The sequence below is a fragment of the Cetorhinus maximus genome, chromosome 1 (assembly GCF_964194155.1).
Source record: "Cetorhinus maximus chromosome 1, sCetMax3.hap1.1, whole genome shotgun sequence".
Classification (NCBI taxonomy): Eukaryota; Metazoa; Chordata; class Chondrichthyes; order Lamniformes; family Cetorhinidae; genus Cetorhinus; species Cetorhinus maximus.
Window position 1 is genome coordinate 15,278,541 of NC_135879.1, and position 15,448 is coordinate 15,293,988.

The 15,448-nt window shown below is 44.5% G+C and overlaps 1 protein-coding gene across 2 annotated transcripts in view; it reads left to right on the forward strand.

Moving 5' to 3' along the window:
- Positions 1–2,098: 2,098 nt before the first annotated feature.
- The window catches only part of gpat3 (glycerol-3-phosphate acyltransferase 3), a 44,253-nt gene continuing 30,903 nt past the window's right edge, over positions 2,099–15,448 (forward strand). Inside the window, exons 1-3 of one of the 2 annotated variants that reach the window (XM_078535600.1) lie at positions 2,099–2,235; positions 5,144–5,334; positions 7,023–7,089. In XM_078535600.1, coding sequence (XP_078391726.1) covers positions 5,191–5,334; positions 7,023–7,089 — 211 coding nt within the window. In that variant the 5' untranslated portion in view covers positions 2,099–2,235; positions 5,144–5,190. Of the gene's footprint in view, positions 2,236–2,628; positions 2,702–5,143; positions 5,335–7,022; positions 7,090–15,448 lie in introns of those variants that run through there. The other variant, XM_078535564.1, reaches the window with a different exon arrangement.

Sequence of the window (15,448 nt, forward strand, 5' to 3'; positions counted from 1 at the left end):
AGGCACTTGAGTGGCATGAATGCTACTTGATACTTATCAGCCCAAGTGTGGAAGTTTTCCAGCTCTTGCTGAATGTGGGTATGGGCTACTTCATTACCTGAGGAGTTGTGAATGGAGAAGAACACATCAGCAAATATCTGCATTTCTGATCTGTGACAAAGGGAACACGAGATAGAAGCTCATGTAGGGAAGTCCATTTTGCAGATACACAAGTTGGAAATAAAGACTGAGGTGTGCTTAATTAGTTTCTCTCCACATTTCTTCATTACAACAGTGACTGTGGTTCAAAAGTATTTTATTGGCTGTAATGTGCTTTGGGACGTCCTGAGGCTGTGACAGGTGCTGTGTAAATGCAAGTCTCTCTCTATTTTTTCTTGTTTCTTTCTCAGTTGGAGTCATAATTGCATTTTATTGTTACACAAAAACAACATTGCAGAAGGTAGAAATCGGAAATAAAAACAGGACATGCTGGAAATACTCAGCAGGTCAGGCAACAATGGTGGAGAGAGAGACAGAGTTAATGTTATAAGTTCATGAACCTTCATCAGAACTGGAAAAAGTTTGAGGTGTGACAGGTATTTTACTTTATTTGCATTTTATTGTTACATAGTTTAAGTTTCAGTACATGTCCTAACATAGAAAGAATTAGCCATTATATGGCGACTTACCACATCCTAAGGATGGGCCAAAGTTTCTGCATGTCCAATTAATTTTAAGTGCTCTTACTATTCCTAGAGAGGGAAATGTTTCAGTTAGTTTGTGTCCAGCAGGAGGAAATACGACAAATGGCAAGTTCATCAGTTGGCTGAGGAAAAGATGTTGGCCAGGATATCTCAGTACCATGGGATGGGTAGACAGGGCCTCAGTTTATTTAATATCTCATCTGAAAGGCTGCACTAGGGATAAGATGACACTCCTTCAGTACTGCAATGTAATATCAGCTTAATTTATGTACTTAAGTGTATATACATTGTACAGCTGTACAGGGCCTTAGTGAGATCGCATCTGAAGTACTGTGTACAGTTTTCATCTCCTTACTTAAGAAATGACAAAATTTCATTAGAAGCTGTCCAGAGAAGGTTCATTCAACTGATTCCTAGGATGAAGGTTGGGGCCTATAACCATTATAGTATAGAAAATGATAGATGATCTTATTGAAACATTTAAGATCCTGGGGGACTTGACAGAATGGATGCTGAGAGTCCCCTAATGGGGTGTCTAGGACTAGGGGACGCCGTTTAAAAATTAAGCCTCTCCCATTTAAGACTGAGATGAGGAGATTTTTCTTCCTCTCAAAGGGTTATTGGTCTGTGGAATTCTCTTTCCCAGAGAGCAGTGGAAGCCGGGTCATTGAATATGTTCAAGGCCGAGTTAGATTTTTGATCGGCAAGGCAGTCATGGGTTATGAGGGGCAGATTGGAGACCTCACATTCAGATCAGCCATGATCTTATCGAATGGCAGATCAGGTTCGAGGGGCCAAATGGCCTGCTCCTAATTCTTGTAGATCAAAATCCTTCAACACAAGGCGTCAGACAGTCCGAAATCCTTTCAATTAAGGGGTTAATGTTATGCTTTTGTATTTGCTGGAACTCAGTGCAGTAAATTCATTAGAAACACAGTACAAAACCTACAGCACTAGGTTACATGAATATTCACAGGATTCTGTTGAAGAGTCATAGGGACTCGAAACGTTAACTGTGTTCCTCTCAGCAGATGCTGTCAGACCTGCTGAGTTTTACCAGCACTTTTTGTTTTTGTTTTTTTGGATTTCCAGCTTCCGCAGTTTTTTTGCTTTTATACTAAATAAAGTGTCCACGATTGGTCCGTTTGTCCCTAATTACGTCTGAAATGTGTGAAAAGGGAAAAATAAACTACCAGGAGGAAAAAAAAGACAGGGGAAAAGTAAAGGCAGGAGTGCAGTTTAGGGGGAGAATCCAAGCGAACAGAGAGAGAGAGGCCGGTGAAAGCTGCAAGTGTCTGTCCCTCCTGAAGGGCGACTGCCCAGGCCAGAGGGGTACTGGCGGGGGCAAAGCTGGGCTCCAGCTGCTGGCTGTAATCGGGGAGGGACGGGAAACAACCGAGCTGGAAGTTCCGGGTGGGCGTGGTAAGGAACAGGTGAACTCTGGACTGGACTGAGAAAACAGGGGCAAGGAGCGGACCCGGAGCGAACCCGGAGCGAGAGGGACAGGGGTACGGAGCGAACCCGGAGCGAACCCGGAGCGAGAGGGACAGGGGTAAGGAGCGAACCCGGAGTGAGAGGGACAGGGGTAAGGAGCGAACCCGGAGCGAGAGGGACAGGGGTAAGGAGCGAACCCGGAGTGAGAGGGACAAGGGTAAGGAGCGAACCCGGAGTGAGAGGGACAGGGGTAAGGAGCGAACCCGGAGCGGACCCGGAGCGAGAGGGACAGGGGTAAGGAGCGAACCCGGAGCGGACCCGGAGCGAGAGGGACAGGGGTAAGGAGCGAACCCGGAGTGAGAGGGACAGGGGTAAGGAACGAACCCGGAGTGAGAGGGACAGGGGTAAGGAGCGAACCCGGAGTGAGAGGGACAAGGGTAAGGAGCGAACCCGGAGTGAGAGGGACAGGGGTAAGGAGCGAACCCGGAGCGAACCCGGAGTGAGAGGGACAGGGGTAAGGAGCGAACCCGGAGTGAGAGGGACAGGGGTAAGGAGCGAACCCGGAGTGAGAGGGACAGGGGTAAGTAGCGAACCCGGAGCGAACCCGGAGTGAGAGGGACAGGGGTAAGGAGCGAACCCGGAGCGAGAGGGACAGGGTAAGGAGCGAACCCGGAGCGGACCCGGAGCGAGAGGGACAGGGGTAAGGAGTGAACCCGGAGTGAGAGGGACAAGGGTAAGGAGCGAACCCGGAGTGAGAGGGACAGGGGTAAGGAGCGAACCCGGAGCGAGAGGGACAGGGGTAAGGAGCGAACCCGGAGTGAGAGGGACAGGGGTAAGGAGCGAACCCGGAGTGAGAGGGACAGGGGTAAGGAGCGAACCCGGAGCGAACCCGGAGCGAGAGGGACAGGGGTAAGGAGCGAACCCGGAGTGAGAGGGACAGGGGTAAGGAGCGAACCCGGAGTGAGAGGGACAAGGGTAAGGAGCGAACCTGGAGTGAGAGGGACAGGGGTAAGGAGCGAACCCGGAGTGAGAGGGACAGGGGTAAGGAACGAACCCGGAGCGAGAGGGACAGGGGTAAAGAGTGAACCCGGAGTGAGAGGGACAGGGGTAAGGAACGAACCCGGAGTGAGAGGGACAGGGGTAAAGAACGAACCCGGAGTGAGAGGGACAGGGGTAAGGAACGAACCCGGAGCGAGAGGGACAGGGGTAAAGAGTGAACCCGGAGTGAGAGGGACAGGGGTAAGGAACAAACCCAGAGTGAGAGGGACAGGGGTAAGGAACGAACCCGGAGTGAGAGGGACAGGGGTAAAGAGCGAATCCGGAGTGAGAGGAATAGGAGTAAGGACGGACCCGGAGTGAGAGGGGCAGGAGTAGAGTTGCCAACCTTCTAATGTTGACCTGGAGTCTCCAGGAATTGATGATCACGCTGCTGTGTGTAACCCTGGAGAAAAGTCATCAAGAGATTAAAAAAAATTGTTTTGTAATTTTATTTGAACATGTCTCTTTTTACCAGATATAAAAATATTGAAAATGGGGGAAAAGTGCTGTTTGACTGTCAGTCAAGCATCATCCAATTGGGTAATGAGTCTTTTTGCTTTCCAATTGGTGTAGGAAGGCAGTGTGTCACAAGGATGGATGTATTGGCCGAATAATGGCTGGAGTGTGGGGCAAGTCATGTGATGAACCTTCCAGGAATACATTTAATCACAGTTGGCAACCCTAGGCAAGAGTAGGGATGTATCCCAACTAAGGAGTAGGCGTGAACCTGGAATAAGGGGCAAGGAGTAAGGCCACTAAGAGTAAGATGGACAGGAACTAAGGAACCTGGAGTGAAAGAGGCAGGTATATAGAACAAATGTGGAATAACAGGGCAAGAAGATTAAGAGGCGAAACTGAAATAAGGGGCGGGAGTACCAGCCTGATCTGCAGTGAGAGGCTTAGGAGTGAGGGGGGAAGCCCTTGCACTCTCCTGGCTGGGAACCTGCTGCCCCTATATCCAGGCTTCTGCTGCTGGGCAGGGTCAGATATTCCCTCAGCCACTGGTCAGCTATTTAATATCTTTGTAGTGGGCTGGAGGAGAGGAGGAGGCTGGGTCCCTGACCCCAAATTAGTGGATTATTCCTCCACCTCAATGGCCTACATTCCCCATGCCCGCTCCCTGTATTCAATTTCCCACCACCCACTTCCAGCACCCCACAGATGGGCATTTGTCAATGGGCACTGTGAGGGCATGGGGCTCCCGCAATCCTCAGTTCCTCTTGGGTGTGCTGGGGTTTCTCCAATCCCTAATCTCAATTTCAAATCTTCAGCTCCCAATCCTCACTGGGCAGGATTTGAGGGTATGCATGGTGTGGGTTTTCACCCCTGTAGTGTGTTGTGGGGGGTGGTCGGGGGCAGATGTATTGCTGGTCTTCACTGTGATACAGTATATGTGTTGCATCCCACTTGTGCACAATATTGACATAGCTATGGCTCCTCAGTTCTACATGGTGCAAACAGGGTGGGGTATTTGCCAGTTCCCATTCCCTGCTTTTGCCCATTATTCAGTGTTAAGCCCTCCTTCCTGTGCTCTATAACCTGTTCAGCCTGACGATCTACTGAGATTTCTGCGCTCCTCCAAGTCTTGCCTCTTGCACATCCTGAATTTTGTTCACTCCATTGGTGGCTGTGCCTTCAACTGCCTGACCCCTAACCATTGCAATTCCTCCCCTAAATCTCTGCTTTCCTCTCCTCCTTTAAGATGCTCTTTCAAACCTAGCTTTGACCAAGCTTCTGATCACCTGATTTATTATTTCCTTGAGGCTTGGTGGCAAATTTTGTTTGCTAATACTCCTGTGAAGTGCCTTGGAATGCTGTACTACATTAAAGGCACTATACAAACATAAGTTGTTGTTTGCATGGTAGGTATTGTTTTGGGTGAGTTTATACAGAAGGGGCGGGATGTTAAACTGTTAGCGACAATGTGTGCAGGAGGAGAGTCCCCATTATTACTGGTCTGTAATTCTGTTTTAATGTCTGGCCTGCAGAGCTGGATCAGTGTACTTTGGTTGCCAAGAACTGAGAGTGGCAGTGGATGGAGGGATTTTGGGAACTCCTGTTGAAGGTGCTGTCGATATGGCTGTTTCTTGGGATCACTCTCATTATGCTGCCTGCTATGTTTGGATTTTCCTTGGGAATAACAGAACTATACATGAAGATTCTGGTCAAGACTCTTGAGGTAAGGTCCTTTATTCAATAAGCGATACATTACAAGTCAGTAGAAGACACTTTGACTTCAGTTATAGGATTGTGCCTGATATCGGAAGAAAATGTTGGAGCCAGGCATTTCTAAAGAGGCACAATTGGACCTGGTGGGAACATGAGGCTTTCAGTTTGAGGCTGCTCAGCAGTTACTGTTCAGTCCAGCACCTGCGATCTCTCATAACACATTTCAAGTACATATGGTGTTTATTTACAAAATAGAATACGCTTCAATTTTAATGTGCTCTAGCTTTTTTTTTTAGAAATAACAATTTTAAAAGTAAACTTGTGCAATGGGTTTGTGTAGTGAGGAGCTGAACTGTTCATAGATCAGGTTTGATGAGTATTCTCTGTTGTGTTAGTTGTCTTCAAAGGGCGGTGATGCTAGAATTGTACTCAACACCCCAGGCTTCCCGCTGCTGATCACCACCCAGTGACCACATCAGGAAAATGCTCACAGCTGGATGTTGGCTGGACCAGACAATGCTGTGATCTCCCTCACTCGCCCTAGCGCTCTTCCCCGCATTTCTTCCACCCACTACTTCTTACTGTCCACGTTTCACATTTATCATTGCATTCTTTGGACAACATTGCATTCACTACGAGTAACTGGTGTGGATTTAGTCCAGGAAGAAGATGAGGGCCAGCACAAGCTGGAAGAAAATGATCCAACATTCTTCTGTTCTTGTCACAGCTGTTCTTAAGTGAAATATGATCTGTAAAGAAGTGTTTCCATCATGCAGTTATTCTGTTATCTGAAGGAAAATAAGAGTATCTGTCCAAAATAAAAAAGACAGATTGCTTACAAAACCTTCCACGATATTATATGTCACTTGGAAATAATTTTAGCCTCACGAACCCACAATTTGCCCTTCATTCCAAAATTACATTTCATTCCTTAACCTCATTAACATGGTGTGAATGTTCTGAAAGGGGAATGGATCTTGATAAATATTGCTACACTTTTTCCTTGACACTCCTTGGCAGTTTATTTTAAACTTTCATTGCAGCTAGTAAGCTTAGGAGTGAGAAACAAAGCCTTGAACAGATAAATGATTAAATCTCTCAGCCCCCTATATTGTGGGAGAGCTGCAGTGAAGTGCAATGTAATTTTGTGAGTGGAGTGTCATGATACAAGGGCTCAGATAGAATTAAACTGTAGCTTGATCTGGTATATTACAAAAAGAACCAAATAAACCCCAGGTAGTGAAGTTGTTCATGGTATGGGACAGTTTGGTGCCTGGGATTTCTTCTACATTCTTGATTTTAGAGAAGCTATTTGAAAGCAATGCTGTATAAAGATAAGAGGGAAAGTGAAGTATATCTAGGTTACTGTAACATGCACGCACGCTAGCTCTCAATTCCCTGACTTCTTCCCCTCGCACACCACCCTTTCAAACATGCAGCCCCAAAAACCCCCCACACAAATATGCACCACGCCCTTGCAAGACGCCTATCATCCACACACCCTTCCAGCACTCGTTCTCATTTACAGACCAAAGAGCTTGGAGATGGTGCCAGGAAGAAATTCCAGAACTGATTGATTTGCCAGGACTTGATGGGGGTGATACAACTGACCTGTGGAATGGTGATGTCTAATTGCAATCCGGGGAGACATTCTGACATGGGCTTCTCCTAACTGAGGCGCTATCTGCTTTCTTTTAGTGGGCGACTCGAAAAATACAAAAAAAAGCGCAGGAGCTGCCTGGACACCCTTATTCTCCTTCCACTGGTGAGGTTTATTTTCTCTCTCTAGAAATGGCAAAAAAAAAGACATGATAAGGTGATATTTTATGATAACACAAATAATGACACATGCACAAAAGGTGTATTCTTGAAGGAAATCACTTAATATTCACTTTTAAGAATTGTACTTAATGTACTGACAAGCAAAGTTCCTCTGTACAGAATCCAAAGATGAAGAAATTCTGGAATAACCATAAGTACCCTGCTCTCTGCAAGGAAAGCATCCTGTTTCTCTTTGTCATGGCGTATTAAAGCTATGGGCAATAGTTTGATCCAGGAGGAGAGGAAGGCAAGGCCTCGCTGTGGGGCTTTGGTCAGTGTCACTCCCCTGCCTTTAGCTGACTTGGTTACATTCCATTCCTTTGAGTGGACAAGCAAATGGAGCTGGAATCAGAAATGTCATGCTTTAGTTTGGTTCTAGCACCCCTTGCTTGTCCGCTCAATGTAGTCATCTGCTGGGAGACAAAGCAAAAAGATAGAATGTCGTGTTTTTAGGTAAAACTTTGGAAACGCCATGAGAATGAAAATCCAGTTTCAGGGCCGACACCTCAACTGTTTTGAACAAAATTGTTTGAAATTATATTCAGGACCTTTCTTTTCATAGCTGTTTGTTGCATTCAATCTCCTTTTCCTGAATTGCTGTGGCAGTGTTACCAAGCAAACTGTTCAGATTATTCTAGGGGGTAATATCAATTTTCAAAGTTGCTGCATATCTTTGCTAGATTACAGACTGACCTGATGAAGGGAAATTTCGTTTCCTGTTGTGTATGGGACCTTGTCCCGAGGGTTACATGTGGGAAAGAGGATTTTTTTTTTGGGTTTGCACATTAGATGGCAGTGGAAATAAAATCTTACAGGGATTGTTGGCTGGACTGGAATTGACTACAGTGACTGCTGAAAATACAGTAAAATGAGGAGAGTTTACCAACACCCAAGCACATTTATTCTTGTTGTGCAGACTCCAACAGCCCTTCAGCAGCTGATGATAATATAACCTTCAGATCAGCCCATCAGGGACAACACTGCCTGTCTGGGAGAAAGTTCTACAGGCATGAAAGGCAGTGCATACAGGAGACTTTTGTAAAATCCGAATAAAATTCGATATCCTTGTTCTGATGCATCCGTTAATTTTACTGCAGGTCGAGTATCCTTTATCCAAAACCCTCGGGGCTGATTGCATTTCGGATTTCAGATAATTTTGGTTTTCTGATACCACATATAAACTTACATTACAATAGCCTAAGGCTCGGTTTGCTAATAGCCTAATGTAATAAAATGGCTAGAAAAGTAAGATGTATCACTGAATAATAAATACCGGGCACCTGTAATAAGTTTCTTCTTGACATGTTCGCCATGAAAACCGCAAGGTACACAGTGCAGACAAACAACTAGGCTTCCCATATTAAAGATCAATGAGGTGCAAACAAGTGTGTTTTTTGGATGTGCTTGGTTTTTGAATTTACGGATAAAGGATACTCAACGTCGGTATTATTAAGGACTGTCGTTCAGCCTGGCACAGGAAATTAGTGCAGGTTCCAGGATATCTAGGATATCTTGGGTCTTCTGTTATAAAATTGGTATCTACCTTGTGTACAATATTACATGCTACAGCTTTCATCTTCAAATAACTTCAGAAAGCTTTAAGGAACTGACTTGCCTAGTGCCAATTTTAGTTCGATTAAGGCACTCTGATAACTTGGATGAATTGATAGGGGAAATATTATCACAGTGTTTTGAATTTATTGTGACTATAAAGTGAGAGATGTGATTTGTTACATGACATTGCCCAGTCAACGATCACATATCATGCCATATTTTGCTTTAACCTGCCCTTACTGGCAGTGTTTACATTGCAGGGTGTAATTTAGAACACTGGTGGCAATGCCATAATGTACACCTTGTGCGTGAGTTTGTGTTTCAGGCTTTGTTTATTTCTATTTGTGTGGGGGGTGTAAGGGGTTCCACACAAGTCAGCGATGCAAAGACTAGGCTTTTGGTCTATCTGGGTGAACATTCGACCCACCTGTGGAATCCAGCATTGCTGGAGGCAGCTCGTTATGCTCATGTTTATAGGCCCCAGGAGGTGGTTCTCAGTCCCTTCAGAGGCACTCATTCCACCTTGTTTGCCTTCAATGCTAGTGCAGTACAGGGTGAAATACTATTGGTACCAACACCATTAATTGCCATCGCTTACACAGGAAACATCAGCTGCATGCTCAAGTTGTGTCTTGAACTGCACTGGAGAATGTGATCAGATAAATCTACATTTAAATGATTATTAGTGAGGGTGGTTGTCTTGTGCTTAATCTTGCAAAATTCATATTGCAAGCATGCATACTGGCCAATTGTCACTGGTGTTTGTGCTTTTCCAGAGCAGAGGTTAATGTGTTAGCTTCTGATATAACTGTCATGCATCACATTTCTCCAAATACAGGCCAAATGAAGTGAAATAGAGAAAATTTTGCTCATTTTCTACCACCACCCCCCCCCCCTCTCACATTTAAAGTTTGGCCTTGAATAATTAGAGGGAGAATGATGTGGCGTCAGTTTTGCCTTACTGTTGTGGGAGCCAGACACTGGTGGTTAACTGGGCACCTAATCTGCATCACCATTGATTTTTCTTTGTTACAAAAATGGGACTATACACTGTGGCTTTTCCTTTGATTAACATGATGTGACCCTTTTATTTATTTTAAAGGCTGCACAGGCACAATGCACATTGGTGCGTGTGCTGTCTGATCTTGCTTTTGTTAATCGGGGTAATTTGGTGGAGCCATTAAGCAGGCTCATCCTTTTTTTTAAACTAAACGGGATGAGTGTACTACACAGAAGTGTGGGGAGCCTTTGTTTAGGTAAATTGGTGCTGGCAGTGGTTTTTGGTGGCTGCAGATGATTTTTTCCCCTTCTTGCTGGTGAGACTGCCCCATGCTGATGGCAACATAATGGTTGTTAGTGGGCTAATAATCGAGAGATCTGGACTACTAATCCACAGACATGAATTCCACAATGGCGACCGGGGAACTTAAATTCCATGAAGCTACCAGATTGTCGGAACACTGCACCTGGTTCACTAATAGGAAGGGTCAGGAACTCTATCACCCTTATCTGGCCTGGTCTATATGTGACTCCAGACCCACAACAGTGTGGTTAACTGGGGTCTGATTGCCCTAGCAAGTCACTCAGTTGTATTCAAGAAGGCGGCTCACACCTCTCAGGGCAATTAAGGATGGGCATAAATACTTGCCTTGCCAGTGATGCCCACATCTTGTGAACGAATTAAAAAATTCCACAGCTGTGAGTGCAAATCCTTCAATGGCACGTTGAAAATTTGAATTGGGAAACAAAACAGAGTGATGGTGAAGCTGTTGGACAAACCCAACTGGTCCACTGCGGTTGTAAAATAAAAGCAAAAAACTGCGGATGCTGGAAATCCAAAACAAAAACAAAAATAAAAATATTTATATGACCCCAGTCCTGAAGCTTAACTGCCTCTGAAATGGCCAAACAAAATCACCCAATTGCATCAAACTGTTCACTTTTAAGAATTCTTTATTGGACTTGGGCACTGCCAGCATTTTGGTTGCCCACCCCTTAATTGCCCTTGAGAAGGTAAATTAGGGATGGGCAATAAAAATGAATCAAAATAAAATGAATTTTAAAAAAAAAATATGAATTCTGTGGCACAGCCGGAAGAAACGGTGGCCAATTGACTGTATGTTAAAGTGCTCGTGTGCTAGAAGCAGACTTGTAAGTGACCAAAATTAACCTGAATACACCTGTAATTTCATGGAGTATTTTGCAAGTAGAATGTAAAATAGATCTTTGTGAGGAAATATGTGTACAACTGATTTATGCTGTTTTGCACTATGTGCAAATTTCCTTGATCTTTTGCCCAGCTTCTTTATTATTATTATTCATTCATGGGATGTGGGCCTCGCTGGCCAGGCCAGCAATTATTGCACATTCCGAATTGCCCTTGAGAAGGTGGTGGTGAGCTGCCTTCTTGAACCACTGCAGTCCCCGTGGTGTAGGTACACCCACAGTGCTGTTAGGAGGAAGTTCCAGGATTTTGACCCAGCGACAGTGAAGGAATGGCGATATATTTCTAAGTCAGGGCGGTGAGTGACTTGGAGGAGAACTTCCAGGCGGTGGTGTTCCCATTCATTTGCTGCCCTTGTTCTTCTGGATGGTAGAGATCAAGGGTTTGGAAGGTGCTGTCTAAGGAGCCTTGGTGAGTTCCTGCAGTGCATCTTGTAGATGGTACACACTGCTGCAGCTGTGCACTGATGGTGGAGGGAGTGAATGTTTGTGAATGGGCTGCCAATCAAGGGATTGCTTTGTCCTGGATGGTGTTTGAGTGTTGGAGTTGCACTCATCCAGGCAAGTGGAGAGTATTCCATCACACTCCTGACTTGTGCCTTGTAGATGGTGGACAGGCTTTGGAGAATGAGGAGGTGAGTTACTTACTGCAGGATTCCTAGCCTCTGACCTGCTCTTGTAGCCACAGTATTTATATGGCTAGTCCAGTTCAGTTTCTGGTCAATGGTAACCTCCAGGATGTTGATAATGGGGGATTCAGTGATGGTAATGCCATTGAATGTCAAGGGGTGATGGTTAGATTCTCTCTTCTTGGAGATGGTTATTGCCCGGTACTTGTGTGGCATGAAAATCACATGCCACTTTTCAGCCCAAGCCTGGATATTGATCAGGTCTTGCTGAATTTGGGCATGGACTGCATCAGTATCTATGGAGTTGCGAACGGTGCTGAACATTGTGCAAACATCAGCGAACATCCCCACTTCTAACCTTATGATAGAAGGAAGGTCATTGATGAAGCAACTGAAGATAGTTGGGCCTAGGACATCAGGATATATCTGCTGAAACCTTTTGCTGCTCATTGATACAGCCCTGTCCCCAAGCAAAAGATCAGTTCATGTGAGTTTCCATGTGCACCAATAATGTAATGGCCTAGATTTTCGCCCAGAAATTTAGGTGTGCCACTAACCAAAGTCACCTTATTTACCAGTGTAACTTAGGTTGCTGGTAGTTTTCTTAGATCCTCTCAGGATCTTTTATGTTTCAAAAACTGAGTGTGGATGCTGAGAGGATGTTTCCTTTTGTGTGGGAGTCTAGAACTAGGGGGGGTGCGGGACACAATTTAAAAATGAGGGATCTTCCATTTAAGAATGAACTGAGGAGAATTTGTTTTTATATCTGAGGGTCGTTAGTCAGTGGAATTCTCTTCCCCCAGAGCGCAGCGGAGGCTGGGTCATTGAATATACTCAAGGCTGGGATAGACAGATATTCAATCGACAAGGGAGTCTTGCGTTATGGAGGGCAGACAGGATAGCGAAGTTGAGGCCGCATTCTAATCAGCCACTATCTATCAAATGGTGGAGCAGTCTTGAGGGGCCAAATGGCCTACTTCTGCTTCTAATTCTTGTGTTTTCTTTTGGCCAGCTGTGAGCAAGGCAATGAACCCTAGTGATTGTAGAAAGACAACAACCTCTTGGCAATGGTGCAATCCAACATGGTAAATTAGGTCAAAGTATTCATGAAGCATTTGCCACTCAGGGCAACCTCTGTATGGTCTCTACATATAGTTGGGGTAAACCCCAGAAGATTGAGCTTCATTGTGCTGTCCTGTTCCCTATCCTCACTCTGCCATAACTAGTTTGACCTTGGTCTGCCTTCAAAGGAACTTGGCATCCTGTGTATCTCCCAACAGGGTCCTTCTGCTGCCTGAACCTATTACAGTGTCTTCATTGATGTGAGTGTGTAATTACTCAGTGACAAGTTTATGTGGGCAATAGACATAAGAATATTTCATGGAAAATGTTGGCAGAAAGTGTGTGTGTGTGTAGATGTAGCATTTTCTATCTATCATTTATGTCTATTATGTGGTGCTCCTAGGTTTTGCTTCTCCTTCAATGAGTTGCTTGACAGTGTGGTACAAGGAGTTTGAATTGCCCAGTCATTTTCTTGTGGTGATATTCGAGTTTTTGGGAGTGAAGTTGAAGAATGACTGAAGTGGTGGGATAGTCGGTGCCAGATACGAGAAGGACTAGAGCGACAATGCAGTCACCTTCAAGTTTCCCCCTTATATCCTGACTTGGATATGTGGTGCCATTCCTTCATCATCACTGGCCAAAATCTAATAGTGTCGTGGGTGCACCAGCACCACAAGGACTGCAGTGGTTCATGGGGATGGCCCACCACCACCTTCCCAGGGTAACTAGGGATCGGCAATTGATGTTGATTTGTCAGCATTGCATACCTCCCAGAAGCAATTGGGAAAAAAAAGCACGGCTACTTTTTTTAAGCCCAAATTAATCAGATATTCAGAAACCAATTTGTTATGCGAGAGAGTTTATAATTTCCAATTGGTACTTATTCTGATTTGGTATCTGTGCTGCACCTGTTATATTTGTGTATTTAAATGTCCTACTATAAACTTCATATGGATGAACCATCTGTACTACAGGCACTGAAAGTCCAAATTAGTGTTTAGAACTCTTTAGACAAATGCATTTCCACATTTTCATTTAGAAGTCTGGAAGGAGCTCTGTCATATGCCCATAAGACCATAAAATGTAGGAGCAGAAGTAGGCCATTTGGCCCATCGAGTGTGCTCTGCCATTCAATGAGATCATGGCTGATCTGCTAATCCTCAACTCCACTTTCCTGCCTTTTCCCCATACCCTTGATTCCCTTACTGATTAAAAATCTGTCTATCTTAGCCTTGAATACACTTAACAACTCAGTCTCCACTGATTAACTTCCCTCAGAGAAGAAATTCCTCCTCATCTCTGCCTTAAATGGGCGACCCCTTACTCTGAGATTATGCCCGCTAGTCCTAGAATCTCCCACAAGGGGGAACAACCTCTCAGAGGGAGACAAAAAACAGGTAACTATAGGCCAGTTAGCTTAACATCTGTCATTGGGAAAATATCTGAGCCTATTATAAAGGATGTAATAGCAGAGCATTTAGAAATACACAATATAATCAAGCAGAGTCCGCATGGCTTCATGAAGGGGAAATCATGCCTGACAAATTTATTAGAACTCTTCGAGGAGGTAACAAGCAGGATAGATAAAGGAGAACCAGTAGATGTAATATATTTGGATTTCCAAAAGGTGTTCGGTAAGGTACAGCACATAAGGTTACTTAATAAGATAAGAGCCCATGGTGTTGGGCATAGTATATTAGCATGGTTAGATGATTGGCTAACTAATAGAAGACAGAGAATTAGGATAAGGGGAGCATTTTCAGGATGGCAACCTGTAACTAGTAGAGTGCCACAGGGATCAGTGCTGGGGCCACAATTATTGACAATATATGTTAATGACTTGGGGATGAGGGAAATGAATGAACTATCGCCAAGTTTGTGGATGACACAAAAATAGGTGGGAAGGCAAGTGTTGAGGATGACACAAAGAGTCTACAGAAGGATATGGACAGGTTAAATGAGCGGGCAAAAACTTGGCTGTTGGAAAATGTGAGGTTATGCACTTTGGCAAGAAGAATAAAGGAGCTAAATATTACTTAAATGGAGAAAGACTACAGAAAGCTGCAGCACAGAGGGATTTGGAGGTCCTTGTGCATGAATCCCAAAAAACTAACATACAAGTTCAGCAGGTAATAGGTAAGGCAACAGGAATGTTGGCCTTTTATTTTAAAAGGAATGGAGTATAAAAATAGAGAAGTCTTGCTGAAGCTATACAAGGCACTATTTAGACTACACCTCGAATACTGTGAACAGTTTTGGTCCCCTTATCTAAGGAAATATGTACTGGAATTGGAGGCAGTTCAGAGAAGGTTCACTAGGTTGACCCTGGGTATGGAGGGATTTCCTTATGAGGAGAAGTTGAGTAGCTTGGGCCTGTGCTCATTGGAGTTTAGAAGAATAAGATGTGATTTTATTGAAACATATAAGATTCTTAGGGGGCTTAACAGGATAAATGCTGGGAGGTTGTTTCCCCTTGTGGGAGATTCTAGGATAAGGGTGTTACATTGGCAATTTTCCAATCCTTTGGGACTTTTCCAGAATCTAAGGGTTGTTGGAAGATTACTACCAATGCATCTCTGCAGCTACTTCCTTTAATATCCTAGGATGCAACCCATTGGGTCCTGGAGACCTATCAGCCTTTAGCCCCATTCGTTTCCCTAGTACTTTTTCCCTAGTGATAGTTAGTGTATTTATTTCCTCACCACCACCACACCCCCCCCCCCCACCCCCTTTTTTGCCCAATGATTATTTAGTATATTTGGAATGCTATTAGTGTCTTCTACCGTGAAGACTAATGCAAAATATTTATTCAACTCGTCTGCCATTTCCTCTTTG